Source organism: Bombyx mandarina, chromosome 11 (genome assembly GCF_030267445.1).
Source record: "Bombyx mandarina strain Sakado chromosome 11, ASM3026744v2".
NCBI classification, from domain to species: Eukaryota; Metazoa; Arthropoda; class Insecta; order Lepidoptera; family Bombycidae; genus Bombyx; species Bombyx mandarina.
The window spans coordinates 5,383,189-5,402,836 of NC_143218.1; the positions used below are offsets into that span (position 1 = coordinate 5,383,189).

General features: G+C 45.3%; 1 protein-coding gene across 2 annotated transcripts in view; it reads right to left on the bottom strand.

Moving 5' to 3' along the window:
* Nucleotides 1-1,108: 1,108 nt before the first annotated feature.
* The window catches only part of mgl (low-density lipoprotein receptor-related protein megalin), a 202,282-nt gene continuing 183,742 nt past the window's right edge, over nucleotides 1,109-19,648 (bottom strand). For both annotated transcript variants that reach the window (XM_089730815.1, XM_089730814.1), the window contains 17 exons: nucleotides 19,210-19,362; nucleotides 17,413-17,563; nucleotides 16,935-17,121; nucleotides 16,747-16,850; nucleotides 15,484-16,674; nucleotides 14,608-14,712; nucleotides 13,184-13,529; nucleotides 9,605-13,105; nucleotides 7,065-9,500; nucleotides 6,834-6,992; nucleotides 6,066-6,292; nucleotides 5,377-5,578; nucleotides 4,297-5,138; nucleotides 3,934-4,092; nucleotides 3,343-3,589; nucleotides 2,864-3,087; nucleotides 1,109-2,672 (listed from right to left, as the gene is read on the bottom strand). In XM_089730815.1, the coding sequence (XP_089586941.1) occupies nucleotides 2,491-2,672; nucleotides 2,864-3,087; nucleotides 3,343-3,589; nucleotides 3,934-4,092; nucleotides 4,297-5,138; nucleotides 5,377-5,578; nucleotides 6,066-6,292; nucleotides 6,834-6,992; nucleotides 7,065-9,500; nucleotides 9,605-13,105; nucleotides 13,184-13,529; nucleotides 14,608-14,712; nucleotides 15,484-16,674; nucleotides 16,747-16,850; nucleotides 16,935-17,121; nucleotides 17,413-17,563; nucleotides 19,210-19,362 (10,416 nt within the window). In that variant the 3' untranslated portion in view covers nucleotides 1,109-2,490. The remainder of the gene's footprint in view (nucleotides 2,673-2,863; nucleotides 3,088-3,342; nucleotides 3,590-3,933; nucleotides 4,093-4,296; nucleotides 5,139-5,376; nucleotides 5,579-6,065; nucleotides 6,293-6,833; nucleotides 6,993-7,064; nucleotides 9,501-9,604; nucleotides 13,106-13,183; nucleotides 13,530-14,607; nucleotides 14,713-15,483; nucleotides 16,675-16,746; nucleotides 16,851-16,934; nucleotides 17,122-17,412; nucleotides 17,564-19,209; nucleotides 19,363-19,648) is intronic.

Genomic DNA, 19,648 nt, shown 5'->3' on the forward strand with positions numbered 1-19,648 from the left:
ACAAAGATTTTTGCTTTACATCGCATAAATTCGGCCTCGGGTGGAATATTGTTTCCACCTCTGGTGTTTGCAGAGCGCTATGACATGTCCTTCTTCAAACTGGGCTTACGGAGTATACTTAGTGGTAGGCAGCAGCTTGGCTATACCCCTAACATTGCTGACGTCCATGAATGAGGTAACTACTCACCATTAAGAGGGCCGAAGGCGCGTCTGCCTACAAGGGAATTAAAAAAAAATACTTTTCGTCGCATTCGACAAGGACAATTAGGTACCGCACCGGTGCTTGAAATACCTAAAATCATCGAGTGTATCGAGAGGATTTTAAATGATATGTTAAGGGCGACGACAGCTGTTCGCTACGTCGTCACGGGTCGAGGGTTTAACTTGCAGCGGCCACGATAAGAGCGTTAAGATATTGTAATTAACTTACACATTTAGTAGTTAAAAAGTCTTTCTAAGAACACTGAAGATTAAGTCACCCAAACAGCAATGCAGAGAGCTATGGTCGAAGCTACCCTGCGCGTTCGATTTAGTAAACATGGAAATTTGTAGAACTATGCTGGAAGTGGCAGTGAATAGAGCATGTTACTTGTAGAACAGATGACATCACTAATAATGTATATATATATAGGGTCTTTCAATAGGTTTCATTTTCTTATGTAAGGAACCAGTATTTTATATTGCAATAAATGTGGTAGTCTCTAATGAATTTCAGATTTGATACACTCTGATTTCTAATTATATTAACTTAATCATAGTTTGAAAAATGAGAGAAGCCAAGAAGCAAAACTAACTTACAATTGACAACTTAGGTCCCACACCATCAGATTTGAATTCTGTTGTGGGATTTATTTTGTTTTCACTTCATAATTTATTTTGAATGTTTTCTATAATTTGTGAATAATTTTGTTTCTCTATTTCCATCTTCTTACTCTTCTCCCCTTCTGTGTATATAATCTCAATATAAAACGTTTATTTACACAGAATTTCAGTACTTGTGTAAGCTGAAGTGCGCAAGATGTTTACCATTTAGCTATGCAACCCCTATTAAATTAGTGCAACTTAATTGTAACTTAATTGTAATAAATAAATAAAAACACACGAAACATACACAATAATTGGTTTTATATTCTTTTTTTGTCACAATATTTATCAACTTAAGTCAGAAAGATAGTCTATAACTATAATAATCCCGATATAAAAATATTTTCATCTCCTTATCCATATTAGGTATATTGACATAATAAGACTTTTAACATCATTTTTAAAATGTGATGTAGGTTCTATGTAACAGTAATATTTATAATTCTTATTTTATGTACTAGAATGCACATAATTATTTACAAAACAAAAAACATGTATTTTTTATTATAGTCAAAATTAACAAAAAACAGCTCATACTTTTATGGCAATACTTTAGTTCCACAAAAAAAGATTATTTAATATTTTATAACATTTAATTTTCATCTTTATATAATCCTAAAATCGAAATAAATAAATAATCCTTACTGCTTATTGTCAAAATAAATTTAAATGTCTATAAGAAGAAACAAGTCCCAGTTTAATGGCGGGAAAGCCGAACAATTCCTAAATTACATTTATGTACTAGTCTAACTTAACTCCATAAGATAATATGTTTAGGAATGTAACAGTCACTTTGGCCTTTACTGTTTACCCTTTAGTCTATTTTTACACATTGCTTTAATTTATAATACATAATATTTTTAATTTATGACATAATATATGTTTATATTTTGTTTATATCAAAGGGTTCAACAAATAAAGGAAATAACATAAGTCAAGCTTGGAATGTATATAGCTACTATGTAGAAATGTATTACTGATTGATATTTAACATTTATTTATCACGAGATGATATGGTATTTATGCATGTACATAACGATTGAGCATAAAACAAAACGAGGTATAATCTAAGTACGTTCGAAACAGAATCAGATTAAATAAACTAAAAACAATAAACTTTTTGGGAAGAAATTAATATTTAAATCTAGAAAGGACGGAAAGACATTGGAAAAACCAAACGAAATTAATTTTCGTCTCTTATAATTCACATTTTGTAGTTATAAAATAATAATGATAACATCAATTTTTTAAAGATCCATTTTGTTTATTTTTACTTACACGCAAACTTTAACAAATAACTGTATGTACGTATTTTTTTAATTAATATTTTAATGTCACATTAAATTACAAATTGCATCTTCGATTTGTTGAAATGATTTGAAATCTGACATATGTACTTCAAAGTCTTTATTTGGCCTCATCGAGGCGACTGACGTTGACATTGAAGTTGTCTTCGTCATTGTCATTAATTATGACACTCTCTTCCAAATTGCTCTAGTGATGTTGAAGTACAGAGTAGAGCTTTACATTGTTCCTGTGGTCGGACGATTTATGTTTGTAGAAGAATGCTCTCGGCGTGAGCAGGAGCGGCGCGACCCGTCGCCCGGGTCTGCGCGGGGCTGCGTGCTAGCAATGCTTGTCCTCGCGCACAAGGCCCTGCGTGTCGGCGCCGGTGTCAGCGGCTGGCTCCAGAGCCCGCACCGCGCCGGCGCCTAACGCTGCGGCATGACGCGTCTCACTTGATGAAGGGGAGATCACGGCGGATGCTACCTTATCTTTTAACTCGTCTGGTACTTCGTAAATGCCGGCTGAAATAATATTTTCTACATTTCGACTGACTCTCGTTTAGTATCAGCTTGACCATTTATATATATAACTATAAGTTTGTTATTTTTAAAACTATAGTTAAAATTATTTTGTACGCGCTATATAAAGTAACTAAACAGGAATTTGCAAATAATAAAGAAGAAAGATATTGGAGAAGCAAAAAGACACTTACGTAACGGCGGTTCAGGCTCACCCGCGGCAACAGCCCGCGTGACCGCATCATACATAGGGTTGGAGAAATCTCTCCCTTTTCTAGCGGCCGCGGCGGCGGCTGCTGCAGCCGCTGTCTCTTCGAGCGTGTAGGCGGGTTCTGATACGCCGCCGAACTCCACGTTGGAGCCCTGACGGAACGAGACGCTCTGGGATGACGCTAGACTGCTCAGGCCGCCTTTACCACTGTTATACCAAAATAGTATGATTTCTCTTGTATTACAGCGCTTTACTATTTAGAAAAAATTAGAACACAACAGGATTGTTATTTTAGTTGACATAGAAACTTTACTTTTTACACATATTTTTTAATTGATTGTTTTAAATAATTAAGTACGAAAAGAAAACGCAATGAAAATGATTGAAGGAAAATTGAATATGAAGCAAAAAGATTTACCTTCCTCCTAACATAAAAGTTAAATTAGAATTTAGAATACTCACAAGGGTCTTTTCCTGACGACGAACCAGGCGGCTCCGGCAGCTACTCCGAGCAGCAGCACCAGCAGCACCGGCACCAGCACGGCCGCGCCGGTCCCTGCGCCGGCCCGCACGGCGGCGGGGGACGCGCACTGCGGGCCCGCCCCCGCCTCTCCGCAGCGGCACTCCAGGCCTCCGTCGGCGCGCTCCACGCACGTGCCGCCGTTCTCGCACTCGCAGATGCGGGGTAAAGGACGGGGGACTTCTATCGCTGTTTCATCCAAAACAATATCACCATACTATTATTGATTGCGTGATTCATTTAAATTTAATAGAAGAAAGACCTAGAGCTAGACCCAAGACAAGGTGGAAGGACGTAGTGCTGAAGGACAAAAAAGAATGCAATGTTGCTGACGAGGATGTCGAAGACAGAGCGAAGTTGAGGAGTAAAGTGAGGAAAGCTGACCCCACCACCATGTGGGATAAATGAGAGAGAGAGCGTGAGAAGAAAGCTTGGGCAATAAAAATAATAATATTAAAAGGCTTAAAAGAAGACAGACGCTTCAGTGATTTGTTGAATAAATGTTATGCGCTGTTTATTTAGTAGGTACATACGTGCGTCGCAGGCCAGCTCCTGCGTGGCCCGCTTGGGCGGCGGCTGCTGGTCGGGGCACGTGCAGCGGCGCCCGCCCGGCACCACGAGGCACAGGTGCGAGCACGCCGCGCGCGAGCACGCCGTCAGCGCCGACACGTTGTACCGGAGGGGGTGGTATACTGCAAAGAATCACCTTGTTATTTACCTATCTCCGTCTTTTAATGGACGACCAATATTAATTATCGTCACGATAAAATGGATTACTGACCCTGATTTCTGAGCCACGAGATCCAAGTTAGATTCCTGATCGAAATCAGTATCTCTCTTACAGATATTTAAAATTTGAGGTATTTTTACTCTAGGTATGTTTTTAGTTTCCTCACCTTTGACACCAGACGGGTTCACGAGATCTCGAGATATAACAAAAGCGACGCCTCGACCGAACTTGTCCTGTCGCAGCAGCTCCCCGGTGTCCCTGGTGACCCAATACAACGAGGACTCGAACACGTCCAGTGACAGCGGATGCCGCAGCAGATCTCCCTTGAGGATGACCCGACGCTGGGAGCCGTCGTGACGCATCATCTCAATAGTGTTCAGCTTAGTGTCTGCCCAGTAGACAGCGCGGTCCATGGCGTGGTCGATGACGAGGCCTGTGGGATGGCGGATGTTCTCGGTGACGAGCGGCCGCCGCTTGGAGCCATCCATCCAGGCGATCTCTATTTTGGGTGCGGTTCCGGCGTCTGCCCACAGGATGCGTCCGGCTCTCGCGTCGAGCGCCAGCGCCGTGGGGGACTCCAGCCCTGCTGCCACCAGCACGCGGCGGTACCGCCCGTCCGTCCGCGCCACCAGCACGCGACCTCGGGGCTTGGACCCGAGTCGCTCCACCTCCGTCCAGTAGAGGTTGTCTCCCACGTAGTCCACGGCGAGGGCGGTCGGCTTAGAGTTACCCTTCATGTTCAAATCCTGCGCGAATCCAATTTTGACGGCGCCGTTCATCGCGTTCACCATGTAGGATCGCTTGATCGTCTTGTCGTAGCTGTCCGCCCAAAATATCATTTCGTTAACCGGGTCGTAGTCGATGGCTTCGATCCTCTTCTCGGAGGTGATCACGTCGAACTGCTCATTCTTGCTCTGTGCAAAGGCTCGGATCTCTGGGCCGTTCGAGTATAGCAGGACGACGTCGTCCTTCGTCGCCTTGCACACTCCAGACAGACTGTCGGCGAGTCTGCGGAAGATATTTGTTTTTAAAAATGCGGTACACTTTCTATGTCGATGCAACAAATGTGTACTCTACTTTTGATAACAAGATTTAATATTCTTTAACATAAGGCGTAAGGCTGCTGTAGGTACGTGAGCCTCTGCTTTTTATGGAATTTAAAAACAACAGGTTTGCAGTTGCTATGTTGCCTTCAATGTTAGAAAAATACACAAATAGAACAATTAACACTATTATAGTAACGTACTGGAACCCTTCTCGACAAGAACAGCTAAAACTTCCGTTGAGGTTGGTACAGAGATGAGAGCAGTGGTGGAGGCCAGCAGAGCACTCGTCCAGATCCACGCAGCGCTTGGGGTCGGCGGACGAAATGATCCAGCCCTGGAAGCACGTGCAGATGTACCCGCCGTTGCTGGACGTCAAGTTCGTGCAGAACTGCTCGCACCCACCTGTCCATAAAGTCAGAAATTATATCTCTATTCTAATAATCAATCGAATCTCTTTTCAATTGGTGAAATAAGATTGCCGTTTTTATATTTATATATATAAAAATGAATTGATGTTCGTTAGTCTCGCTAAAACTCGAGAACGGCTGAACCGATTTGGCTAATTTTGGTCTTAAAATATTTGTGGAAGTTCAGGGAAAGTTTAAAAGGTAGATAAATATGAAAATGCTCGGAATCACATAAAAAAAAATAACAATTTTGTTTTCCCTTTTATGTGTTCCCCGTCGGACGGATTCCTTTTGTTTGTTTTAAGTTCATTTTATACAAAAGTTTAAGTCTTTTATTTATCGACTGAGGTACTACGAAGACTGCCGGGTCCGTGCCGACAATATAAAAAAGTGGTAAATGCCTAACTGATTTAAACAATCAAGATCATAAAATGGTTCCAAGAATGGCTTTTGTGAGCGAAATTAATTTAGAGAAATGAAACCTTTATCTAGATGCGAGCAGGAGCGCTCGTGATGGCAGCCCAGCTCGTCCGAGCCGTCCCCGCAGTCGTCGCCCAGGTCGCACAGGCGGCGCCGCTCCACGCACTGCTTGTTGGCGCACTGGAACTGCGTGAGCGGCTCGCAGGGGCGCGCGCGGCTGGCGCACAGCGTCATGTTGTTCTCGTCCGAGCCGTCGCCGCAGTTGTCCACGCCGTCGCACACCTGGTACCTGCGCAGGGGTGGGGCGGCGCTCTGTTCAGTGAGTCGCATTTAGATTGGGAATAGTTGTCTCAATACTATTGTAATACGGTTGTCCTAACTTTAAGGAACTGGAACTAAAACGCCTCGCAACGGATTTCCGTAGATGCCTGCAAATGCCCGTGCGAACTTACAATATGCCTCCGCACCAGAATAATTAGACAGAAATTAGGGACTCTGAAAATAACGCTAAAAAACTTGATTGACGCGAGAATACCTTAACTGCGAATGAGTTAAGAGAATACAGTAGGTGTAGCTAGACGAAGCGGACTTTTGCGCCGGCACGTCGCGCTGAATAGACACCCATCCCAATTGTAATTTTCTCACCGCCGTCAAACATAAGCTGTTGTTATTTTACACTAACTACATAATACCAAAATCAATGTTCTTTAACTACATATCGATATTTTTTTGGCCATTTATATACCTTACTTACTCCGCTGAAAGCATATTATGTACTGCACTAAGACAGCAGTCGACGAGAAGCTTTGGCAAGGCTAGAGTGGGAGTACCTGGGTACGCAGCGGTGGTTGTCGCAGTGGAAGCGGCGAAGGGTGTCGCAGTTGAAGTTGTTGCAGATGTCGGGCGTCTCGTCCGAGCCGTCCCCACAGTCGTCCGTGCCGTCGCACAGGTCCGACTGCGACACGCACAGGGTATTGCCGCATTGGAATCTGTTGATTAAACATCGCAATGTTAGTCAGTGTACGCACTATTAAACGAAAATAAAATGATTTTTTAATTACTTATTTTCGGGACAATATCTGCCGCCGGGAAACTTAGGTGGACAGCCAATCTCGTCGGAGAGGTCCCGACAGTCTCGGTCGCCGTCGCAGCGGAAGTGCGCCGCGATGCAATGGCCGGAGCGGCACTGGAACGTTCCGTTCTTACACTGGAAGCCCCCGCAGTCCGTCTCGTCCGAGTTATCGCCGCAGTCATCCTCGTGGTCGCATCTCCATCTCGAGGATATGCACTTGCCACTGCCACACTTGAACTCGGACTCGGAGCACTCTCTGTATTTGCTCTGACAGAGAGCTTCGGTTTCATCGCTGCCGTCGCCGCAGTCGTCGGTAAAGTCACAGAGCCATTGTTTCGGTATGCATCTTTTGTTGTCGCACGTGAAGTCAGTCTCGGCAGCGCAAGTTGGACAGTTTTCGGCTAGTTCGTCTGAACCATCTCTGCAATCGTCTTTTCCATCGCAGAACAACCACTTAGGAATACACCTGTAGTTGGACTGTCCGGGACACCGGCGCCATCCGGTGGTGCAGTTCTTCTGTCGGCACATGTAGGCGGGCTCATCGGAGTCGTCGCCGCAGTCGTTATCGAAGTCGCACATCCACAGTTTCGGAATGCAGCGACCATTCTTGCACGAAAATTCAGTGTCGGGATTACAAGTTCTATTGTGACACATCGCCGGGTCCTCGTCACTGTTATCCTTGCAGTCGGTGTCTCCGTCACACTTCCAACTGTCCAATATGCACCTGCCACTATGTTTGCACTTAAACTCGAGAGACGGACAATTGTGTGCGCATTCTGCTTCGTCGCTGCCGTCACCGCAGTCGTCCGTCCCGTCACAAATAGTGGCCGCAGGGGTACAGTTAGTATTCTTGCACTGGAAGGAGCCAGCTCTGCAGTGTCTCACCGGGCAGGTGTCGGGTTCGTCGGAACCGTCTTTGCAATCTTTTTCTCCATCACATTTCCAGAACCATGGGATACATTTTTCGTCGCGACCGTTACACCTGTGTTGTCCATCGGTGCAATTGACTATGCAAGTCTTCATGTCTCTAGCTAAGTAGAACTGATTCGGACAGTCGCATTTGTATGTGGTGGCACCTTCCTCGCCATAACCTTCAATATTTAGATAACTCGACTCGTGCGGAGGGGCGATCAGACAGAGATGAGAGCAGCCTCCATTGTTATCGCCGCAAGGATTAGGATAAGGCAGTTGTCGCAGAGGGTGCACTACGTGGATATCGTATGGTCTGTGGGTGGTATTTCTTAAAACCGTCAAGTTCTCGCCGGAATGCTTGTTAGCTTTTCTTATAGCTTTCAAATTCCAGTCAGTCCAATAAATATCGTCATCGAACAAGCTGAGAGCAAAAACATGAGGTACGGACTTTCCAGAGAGCACCACGTGTCTGTGTCTACCCTCTAAATCGGCTGACCCGATATAGTCCAAGTGAGCGTCGGCCCAATAAATCCTGTCTGTGAAGTAATCGATCGTCAGCGCATTAGGCCAGGCGATGTCATCGTCCCAGTTCAAAATCATAGTGAAGTTTGATCCGTCCATGCCCATCTTTCCAATGTACGCTTGCAGATGCCAAGACGTAAAGTATAGATAGCCAGTTCCTGGATGGACAACTATAGCTCTGGGATCGGCGATTCCGGTTTTAAGCGTCTTCCGTCTCGTTCCGTCTAATTCGGAGACGTCCAAGTTCTTAGAGTGTCTGTCAAGCCAGTACAACTTTCTTCCGATCCAATCAACCGCGATACCTTCCAGTCCATGAGAGTCATGCCTAATCACGACTTCCTTTGTGGGATTGGGGTCGGTGTAGTTAGATCTGTATATGGTCTTGGCGGAAACGTCAGCAAAGTACATCTGTTCTTCTTTTATATCGAAGTCTATGGCGACAACGTTCATTAGGTCCTGATGAACCAGATTGTACAGAGATGCGTCCGTAGACATGTTTCTCACGTAGTACTTATTTGTGAATATGACCCATGGCGGTATCTTATCTCTTCTCTTGCAGGTGTGTTCGTCAGCCTCTCTCTCATAGTATTGATCATTACACTTGCAATAATAAGAGCCAGGAGTGTTAGAGCAGTACTGGGAGCAGACGCCTGGAGTCTCTATACACTCGTCGATATCTGCACATGCTTTGCCGTCAGTGAGGAGTTTGTAGCCCTGGTTGCAGTCGCAGTAGTAGCTGGTGAGAGTGTCGATGCACTTATGCCCGCACTGGTTAATCTCCAGCTTAGCACACTCGTCGACGTTGCAGTGGGCCGGCTCGTCGGAGTCATCGCTGCAGTCTGACACCTTATTGCAAACGAGGCTGTAATCGATGCACTGGTCGTTGTTACACTTGAACTGTCCAGTCGGACACGTTTTATTTTGTTTGACGCAGCCGACCTCGTCTGAGTGATCACCGCAGTCGTCTTCGCCATCGCATCTGAAGTGGTTCCTGCAATAATATCGATTTATGTTATATATATTTAATTACAAAAAATACGTAGTATAAATGAGTACACAAGTAATAAATGAAATATAATGCATATTCGTATTTACCTAACGCATTTAAAATTTTGACACTTGAATTCCTGGTCCGTACACTGTTTGTATTGCGTATTGCAATGTTTTCCTTCATCGGAGCCATCTCCGCAGTCATTGTCGTGATCGCAGACCCAGCCTCGGTTGATACAGCGGCCGTTGTTGCACTGGAATTGATCGTCGGAGCACGGCGTTGGAGTGGAGCAGTGGTGGATGGTAGAGTTTTCATCAGCGCCATCAATACAGTCCGGATCACCATCACACAGCCACTTCTTGGGTATACACTGCGCCCTTCCCCAGGCCTTGTTCTCTTCGCAGGTGTACTCGGTTTCCGCATCGCACTTACGTTCGTTGCACTGATGGCGGTCGTCTTCGTCACTGTTGTCAAGGCAATCGTTGTCACCGTCACAGATGTAGATCCGGGGAATGCAGTTTCCATTGTCACAGGTGAAAAGGTCCCCGAAGCAGGTCCGGCCTTCCGAGCGGCAGTACTCGGGTGGTTCATCGGCACCGTCACCACAATCGTCATCACCGTCGCAGTACCAAGTAGCAGGGATGCACCGATGGTTCGGACAGCGGAAGCTGTTGGACGGACAAGTTCTTTGCGCGCAGTGGAGTGGATCCTCGTCAGAGTTGTCACCGCAGTCATTGTCTCCATCACACAGCCAGTACGGTTCGACGCAGATGTTTGTCTTCTCGCACTTCAAGTGGTTAGTGGGACATGTTGTGTTCGTAGGACAGCGCTCTTGCGTCTCGTCGCTGGTCACATTATCCTTGCAGTCGTTGATGCCGTTACAGACTTGTGACATGGGAATACAGCGAGAATTGAGGCAAGTAAATTCGCCATCAGCGCACGGCGGGAAGACGCAACCTTCTTCGTCAGAGCCGTCCTTACAGTCATTTTCGTGATCGCATTTCCAAGATTTAAATATGCAACGTCCGTTATTACAGCGGAACTCATTTGGTGAACAAGAATGGTATGCGCAGTAGTTCTTATCTTCGTCAGAGTTGTCACCGCAGTCATCATCCCCGTCGCAAGACCACATCCTACTGATGCACTTTCCGTTACCACAGAAAAATTTGTACGAGTCACAGGTGATGTTCTTAGCCACGCACATGCGACCTTCATTCACTAATTTTGTGTTTTCGTCACATCTGCATTCGACCGTATTATTGGGTGCTGGATGACAACTATGGGCGCAGCCTCCGTTGCTGATCTTGCAGAGATTCACTTGACACTTCTGTCTTTTCGGGCTGTAGACGTGAATGTCTCGTGGGGAGTCCTCTAGTCGTTTTACCATCTCGATCATGTTGGCTCCCGTATGTTTCTCGGCACGATAAACTCCTCGCAGTTGAAGGTCGGTCCAGTAAATATAATTACCGAAGACGGTAATGGCGAATGGATAGATCGTTGCCGAGATTAGTACTTCTCTGTCGCTGCCGTCAAGTTTCGATCTTTCAATTTTTTCTCGTACTGCATCAGTCCAATACAATATGTTTTCATCGAAGTCGATAGTTAAGCCGCTGGGTTGTGATAAATCTTTGTCGATAATAGCTTTCTTCAATGAGCCTGCCATTGTCGTTCGGTATATTTTACCTGAAGTTCCAAATCTTCCCCAATCCGTGTAATATAACGTGCCATTACATGGGTCGACCACGATGGCTCTAGGTCTTTCAACTCGGGCTATCATAACTAGTTCGGAACCATCCAAGTTCATGGCATAGATGGAGTTATTAGAGCTGTCGGTCCAGTAAACTTTCCGCTGAGTCCAATCATACGAGATGCCTTCAGGATTGATACCTTTGTTTATAATATTCTGGATGGCAGCAGAACTTGGATTATTAGCAGACATCCAACCGATTCTCGCCCACGGTCTGATTTGTGTAAAAAATAATTTGTTGTCAGCGTAGTCGAACTCGACTCCGACGACGTTGGTCAAATTGACTACGGGTTTGAACGGTACGCCGGTAGACTTCGGATCAAGGTTGACAGCTCGAATTTCCGTTCTAGTCGTAAAGACTAGGTATTCATCTACAACATCACATTTAGTCGGATTTGTGGCTGATACCTGTCCCGTGGCACAGTCACATCGCATTGTGACGCCGTTGTCTGGCGGGAAGCTGAAGCATAGTTGTTCGCAGCCACCGTTTCCAAACTTTCTGCAGGGATTGCTCTCATCGGTCGGTTGGTTGTTGACATCAAATATTACTATATCACGTAACTTTCCTAAGTTGGTTCGAACTTTTTCTGGCATCGACATATTTCCGGGCAGTTTAGACGATTTGTAAATAGTTTGTAAGTTTCTGTCGACCCAGTAGACGCTACCTGTGTGGACCGCTATGCCCATCGGGTTGGGTAAATTTGATCTGATCACCTGCCTGTTGCCGCCGCTGTACGAAATCTTTTGAATTTGGTCTAATTTAGAATCTACCCAGTACACATCATGAGTCAACATGTCGATGGTCAAATCTCGAGGATTCGATATCCCGGAACTGACTAATGTATTCCATTGACTCCCATCGAGATACGCTCGGCCAATGCGAGGGTATTGCCCGTAATCGATCCAGTACAAAAACCGGTATATCGGGTTAACGGCTAATTCCCTTGGGGCGTCCATTGTTGTTTTCACGAGGACTTTTCTGTTGGAACCGTCCAACCAGCACATTTCCACGTAGCTTTCGTGCGGAAATACATTTGTGAAGTATAGATTACCTGCAACCCAATCGACGGCTAAGCCTCTAATGCCATTGCTTCCGATTCCATCCTTAATGATGTGTTGCAGTTCTGTACCATTTGGACGTATCCTGAAAACTCCGTTCCACTGACCTCTGTTGAACTCGACCCAGTAAATATAATTTTCGGCGAAATGAACGTCTACGTGTAGGATATGATGTCCAGAACCGGTAATGGGTACCATCGCTTCTGCGCTAGTATCGAGGCTGTACCCCCGGATTAAATCTAGCTGAGAGACTACTGCGAACGTCTTATAAGGAACACAATGAATCTCGTTCTCTTTTCTGTAGCCGATAGAACAAGCACACACCCGAGACACGCTGTCATCACCTGGAATACAGATCTGTTCGCAACCTCCGTTGCTCTGAGAACAAGGATGATGAATCATCTTCCTTTTTTGGAAAATTGTAAAAGATTTCAAATCACTTTCATTGTCAATAATCGTTTTGATATTGTCTCCGTTGGGGAGATCGGCTTGGATGATCTTCTCGTGTCTCGGATCAAGTATGTACAGCCTCAAGTCAAGTACAGCGATCACTTTTGGATACGAGATATCATTTGATTCGTCGAGTATAGTTTTTCTGTCATTTCCATCTGTGTTTACACTGATGACGGTGGCGGGGTACTGAGTGCTGAAATAGACAATCTTTCTCTCAATGTCGATGGTGATGGCGTCCGGTCTTTCAATAGTATCTACCAAAATGATAGAATTGGTGCCGTCCATGTTTGCTTTCCCAATTTTTGGGGGAACTCCGTAACCACCTTCATCAGACCAGTACATTTTACTGAAAAGAAAAAATTAAATTTTACTCTATGTCAAATGAATTATTAATATGATAAGCAGTTTATAAGTTCTAACTTACCCTTCTGTAGGATCAAGTGCCAAAGCTCTGGGTTTTGCCACGGACATCTTACCACCATCGTTTGCCATCACGATGGTTCTGTACTTAACTTTGCCGTCTACTTTGATTAACTCGATATTACTGGCAACTCTATTTGCAATGTATAAGTTCCTTCCAATCCAGTCGAAAGCAATCGAAGATGGTGCACCAACAATGCCGGTATCTCGGCCTAAAAATTCAGCCTTATTGCCACCACCGTATGGCATAGTGTATATGGTGCAGTTTTCATCATCCTCACTATCTCCTGAGATGGACTGGAGCCAGTACAGCGTGTGTCCTTGACGGTCGTAGTCCAATTGGATACCACCTGTGCCACAATCAGTCGAAATTATTAATACGATTAGCTCTTCATGTATTGTGCGTGTGTGTCTGGGTGTGTCACCTAATAAATTTAATAAAATGACACGGGCTCTTTGGAAAGGGTGTAGGGAAGTCTTGTCGGGTTTTCTGGAATCTAGTTGGATTTCCTTATAGTTTTACACTTAAAAGTCCACCATTTTGTGCATGTCAAAGAAACCCTTAATAATCAAAATAGACTTAATTCTATTCATTTGTCGTGATTATCATGATATATTTAGTTTTCAAATCAATGTACAAATTGTATTTTTAAGAGAATGTAATTATTTACGCTATCTCCAACGGATGCATCGTTTTAAAATATTTGCATATAGGTAGGTACCTAATTAAGAGCGCATAAATGATAGTCCCGTACCTTTTCCTACTGTATCAATACCTATTGCGCAATTCATATTGATCATAAGCGACTTGAGCATTCCCTTTTTTGATGTCACAAAGAAAAACAAAATGTACTTTCTCTTAACGGTTGATACGTCAAAGAGGTTCAAAGACTACACTATTTTTAGAGTTTTCTTTCTCTTGGCTCATGTCAAAATTCAGGAGGCTAGGTCATCGTGAACTCTCTTGAGAAAAACGATTTTGCGTGTCGTACAAACAAACACATAGCTGGTAGCAATAAAGAAACGAATCGAAAATGGCGTCTATGTACCTGCACTGACAGATGGTAGGGTCAACAAATAAAAAGAAAGATAGAAAGAAAATGTTGTTTGTTGTAAAAAAAAATTAAAAAAAAACAAAATGAGAATGTACTTTACTTTACTTTACTTTATGCCCTGGCAGAGAGGGAGGTGTCTCATCTGGGGTAGACACTTTTGCTGCCAATCATCTAAGTCGCACAACTCGTAAGTGAAAAAACTCCTACTCAACAACAAAGTCAGAACTGATAATTTTTTTGCATGCAGGACGCGCCGTGTGCGACTAAAGACAGCAATAGTTTAGAGTGAGAGCGCATGATCGCCGCCGCCATTTTAGATTCGTTTCTTTATTGACGCGGCTTATAGGTACTATAAACAATGAAATTCATTTACCTTGTATACCGACCACCGGCGACAGTTGTCCAGCTCTTCCTGAGCCGTCAGTGGAGAGGTCGATGACTTGAGTGCCCTTCAGTACCATCAAATAGGCTGTTTCTTCTGCAAAAGAAATGAAAGCGATAATTTAATGGATAACGCGCCAAGCCGGTCGAATTCTGGAGCAGGTACTATTTCTTCTAAATAAACACTAACCAATTGTAAATCATTCTCGCAGGTGACATAAATTTGCACAATTCTACCAGTGAAAGAAATAATGAGACGTCCACACGAGCAGGTACATAACCGGCCTGGCAGGTTCCCGTCCTGTAGTCTTTTGTGTTACTACCGCGAAGGAAAAAGCACTGCCGCTATTACAACACAATTGAGATTTTAACCTCATTTCGTCGGCTTATAACTAACTAACTAGGCTAGCCCAGACATGCGCCCCATAGTTGTTGTGTGCGCGTGAAATTGTCGCCACCCAGCTGCCGTTAGGTGGTTGATGGAGTCTCACAGACATCACAACGTGAGGCTCGCCAGCCACCTCCAGACATTAGATTCAAGTCTCAATGGTATTGTGGAAGTCAGGCCACTGTTTAAGCCGGAATGCGTAACTGCTTTGCGGCAGAAAGAAGCAGGATTATGAAGATTGGAAAAGTAATCAAAATATATTGTAAACAAATTCAATACAAACACCTATATAAATACCTAATATATTACATATTCAATCAACTGTGAATATTGATGGTATCTTCATGAAATAAATAATAAATAAAGGTTTCAAGAAGGGTAGCGACCATAGCAGTAAAAAATCCAATAATGTATAGTTTATCTACGTATTATTCATTAATTATGATGATGATGATAAATATGAAATCGGTGACAACTTACCGTCTGCACATTTTCCATCCTGCAAGAGCTTATACCCCGGTTGACACATACACGTGTAGCCGACCGTCTGGTTGGGACTCAGGAGACACAGATGCTGGCACGTGTCGCGCTTGCAGGGCGACGTGTACTGCTGCTGCAGCGAGGGGTGGTGCACGTGGATGGACAGCGGCTGCGAGATGAGGTGCGACACGACCGTCTGGTTCGAGCCCTTGAACTTGTGCGCCGACAGCACTCGGTTCAACTGACGGTCGGTCCAGTACAGCGTGTCCTCGAAGAGCGTGAGCGAGTGGGGATGCAGCAGGTAGTGGCTGCCCGACAGCACTTGCTGGCGACCCGTACCGTCGTAGTTGCAGAAATCTATGAAGTCTAATTTGGAATCTGCGAAGTAGACCCTCTTCGTGGCCGTGTCGAGCGTGAGGCCGTTTGGCCAGTATATCTTAGTAGTAATGATCGCCATTCGTCGCGTCCCGTCCATGCCGATCCGTTCGACTCTGGGATGCTCGCCCCAGTCGGTCCAGAACAGCCACCTCGCGTCCGGAGCCGGGTCGAGACACATCCCTCTCGGCTGCGTGATGTTACCGCTCAGCAGAGTCGTCCGAGCCGCTCCGTCCTCTTTCGCAACCTCGATGGTGTTCAGTTTGCTGTCCAGCCAGTACACGTTGCCGCCGACCCAATCGTACGCGAGTCCCTCGACTAGATCAAGTCCCGTTGAGACGATAACTTTCGGCTCGCCGCCGCGGTCCAGACGGGAGATCTTTTTCAGCTTCATGTCGGACCAGAAAATGGTACCCGTGTGCATGTCGGAGGCGGTGGCGACCACGTTTTCAACGTCGATGGGCACCCGCTCGAGGCCTTGCTCGTCGAGGTCGGCCACCAGGATCGAGTGGCGGTTGGAGATTATCAGGAAGGCGCCGGAATGGTTGTCCGCCTTGCAAGAGTGCGCGTCGAGTGCCAGTCGGTAGCCGGCCACGCAGCCGCACGCGTACGAGCCCTTCGTGTTGGTGCACAGCTGCGAGCAGACGCCGGGCGGCTCGCACTCGTTCAGGTCGGAGCACGTGGCGGCGTCGGGCTCGCCCGGGGTCAGCTGCAGGCCGCGCGGACACACGCACTGCGCGCCGCCCGGCGTCTCGTGGCACCCGTGCGAGCACTGGGCCCCGCGCCACGAGCATTGCTTCTCCGAGCACACCGGACCTGAGCAAATGAGATATGGTTACTTAATGTCACCTAAAAGTGCTAACGAGAAGAAAGCTAATTAACTCATACCTTCATCGGTGCCACCCGGACAATCCAATTTGTCATCGCACACTTGAGTGAAATTTATGCAGCGGCCTGACGCTTGAGGACATTCCCATTGATCGGATGGACAGCTGAAAACAAAAGAAATGTAGACTAACAGATATTCTTAACAAATGAACCAAATATAATTCATCATTACAAATTAAAGTTTTTACCGGAAAGGCGGCGCTTTGCAAGCATGTTGGAGTCCTTCATCAGACCCATCCTGGCAATCATCATTTCCGTCGCAGACGTACGTCTTGAAGATGCATCGTCCGTTGTCGCAGCGGAAGTAGTTGGGGGCGCACTCCACCGTGCCGCAGGAGGCCGGCTCGTCGGAGAGGTCCTCGCAGTCCGGCGTACCTAATAACCATTTTAAAATCATTCTCCACTTAAAAAAAACACATAAATCATTAAAAACCGTGGTAAGAAACTAGTCTTCGAACAAGTAAGAAAAGTTACGGTAAGGAGATTTTTTTATAGCTTAAATGGGTGGACGAACTCAGGGCCCACCTGATGTAATGTGGTCACCGGAGCCCATAGACATCTAAAACGTAAATACCGTCACCTACCTTGAGATATGAATTTTGTTTCATATCGTCAAGATTCAATAGGTACAATATATAAAAGTGCACGTATGTTATATTTGATTACCGTCACAATGCCAAGTGGAGGGTATGCAGATCCCAGAGGAGCGGCACTGGAACTGTTTCCCGGGCTGGCACTGGTGCGGCGCCAGCGACGGGCAGCCCAGCTCGTCGCTGCCGTCGTTGCAGTCGGGGATGCCGTCGCACTTGTACACCTCCTGCAACCCGTTACAACAGCGATGCACAACGCGCAGATCGACTTGTGATCCACCAAGCGTAAAAGCTTACCGGAGCTCACGACCATCACAAGAACTATAATCCCGGGACAAATATGCCCCAAATAAGCTGCCTTTTTTATTGCCTTTGTAGGCAGACGAGCGTATGGCCTACCTGATGGTGAGTGGTTACCGTCGCCCATGGCTTCAGCAATGCCAGGGGTAGAGCTAAGCCGCTGCCTACTGCTTAATACTCTCCACGAGCCTCGTTTTAAGAAGGACGTGTCATAGCGCTCGGGAAACACAGTGGAGGGGAGCTCATTCCATAGCCGGAAGGTACGTATGGGAAAAAAGACCTCTGGAAATGCCCTGTGGATGACCGCAGTGGCTCCAGGTAGTAAGGATGAACTCTATTCCGGTGGCAGGCGGTGCGATGGTAAAAACGAGATGATGGTATTATCTCGAACAATTCCTCAGAGCACTCCCTTGTCTGCCTTGTTAAAACTCCAGAACTTAATATAAAAAGTGTAATGATATTGGTTTTGTTACAGCTTGAAAACCTTTAGGTTCAAAACCTAACACAGTTATAATAGCCGGCAAACTTCTTGAGCATTTGTTGACGTAGTGGGGGTAAGTTTGCGCATGGTACACTCACGTGCAAAAACATTATTTACTCTGCGTCATAATGCTATTAAATTATTAAAATCAACATATGTATTTATTTATATACTTATTAGAACATCAACAAAAAATATAGGTTAATAATTATAATAATTTAATCTTGGGGTAAAATAGATATTCCTTCTATTAAGTCAAAACTAGAGCTGTTGCCAGGTCTTCATTCAGTTGAAGCGAAGCTGGTATTTGTAATTTTTTTTCGTTATCATAATCTTGACCATTATCATCATCACTGTTTTCATCACCCGAGTCGCCATCATCGTGATAAGTCGACATAGGGCTCATCGGTGTAGTTTACGACTCGGTCGGTTCGATCTTCTTTTTTGTCTATAATTAATTATTTTTTGAAGACGGAGTCCCAAGCACGATGAGCAAGCCAGAGCCTTTAGCTTCGTTAATAATGCACCTAACAGTACTCACTGATGTTTTTGTTGCTTCCGAAGTCTGTTTTACTTTTTCCATAATATCATTCTTCCCCTGTTTTATAATGAAGCAATATACGTCCTACACAATTTTTCTACCCTTTCTTTTGAATCCTACACCAGTTTGTCGCGGCATAGTGTATTTTTTATAAAAAATCAACAAACACTCAACAAATAGCAATGGCAACAAAGTCAACAAGCAATTATAACAAAATATAACTTAACGATTAATAACGATAGACTTTTCACTGTACGCAAGCGTACTTTTGGGAGCAAGCGGAATGCGGAATGCGGTGCGGGACGCAAGGTTCGACTGATCTACCAATAACGCGCTCGATACGATTTCCCCTGCCGTCGCGCCTCACCCTCACCACCAAAGTGATCTAAAATTCGGTTCTGCGCAGTCAAGGTCATTTGCTCACGATGTTTGCCGGTTACTATACCTCAGTAAATAACATAAGTGCACACTTAAAACGATCACATTTTTTACCCCTATCTCAACAACATTGGTATAGTATTGGTACGAAAATTCTCGTGTCTTATTCTTACCAGCACGCACTGCTTGAGATCGGCGCACTTGAACTGGTTGGGGAGGCACGAGACCGGAGGGCAGTCCGCCTCGTCCTGCTTGTCGAAGCAGTCGTCGTCACCGTCGCACACCCACGAGGCCGGGATGCAATGCCCAGTCCGAGGACACGTATACTGGAAATGTAGCATAGCGTGATGTCGTGATCAACCACAAATGCCACCGCTCTCAATCATATGACTTTTTTCAGTCCGTTATAATTTGCGTAATTACTGGTGGTAGGACCTCTTGTGAGTCCGCGCGAGAAGGTACCAGCACCCTGCCTATTTCTGCCGTGATGCAGTAATGCGTTTCGATTTGGAGGGTGGGGCAGCCGTTGTAACTATACTTGAAACCTTAGAACTTATATCTCAAGGTGGGTGGCGCATTTACGTTGTAGATGTCTATGGGCCCCAGTAACCT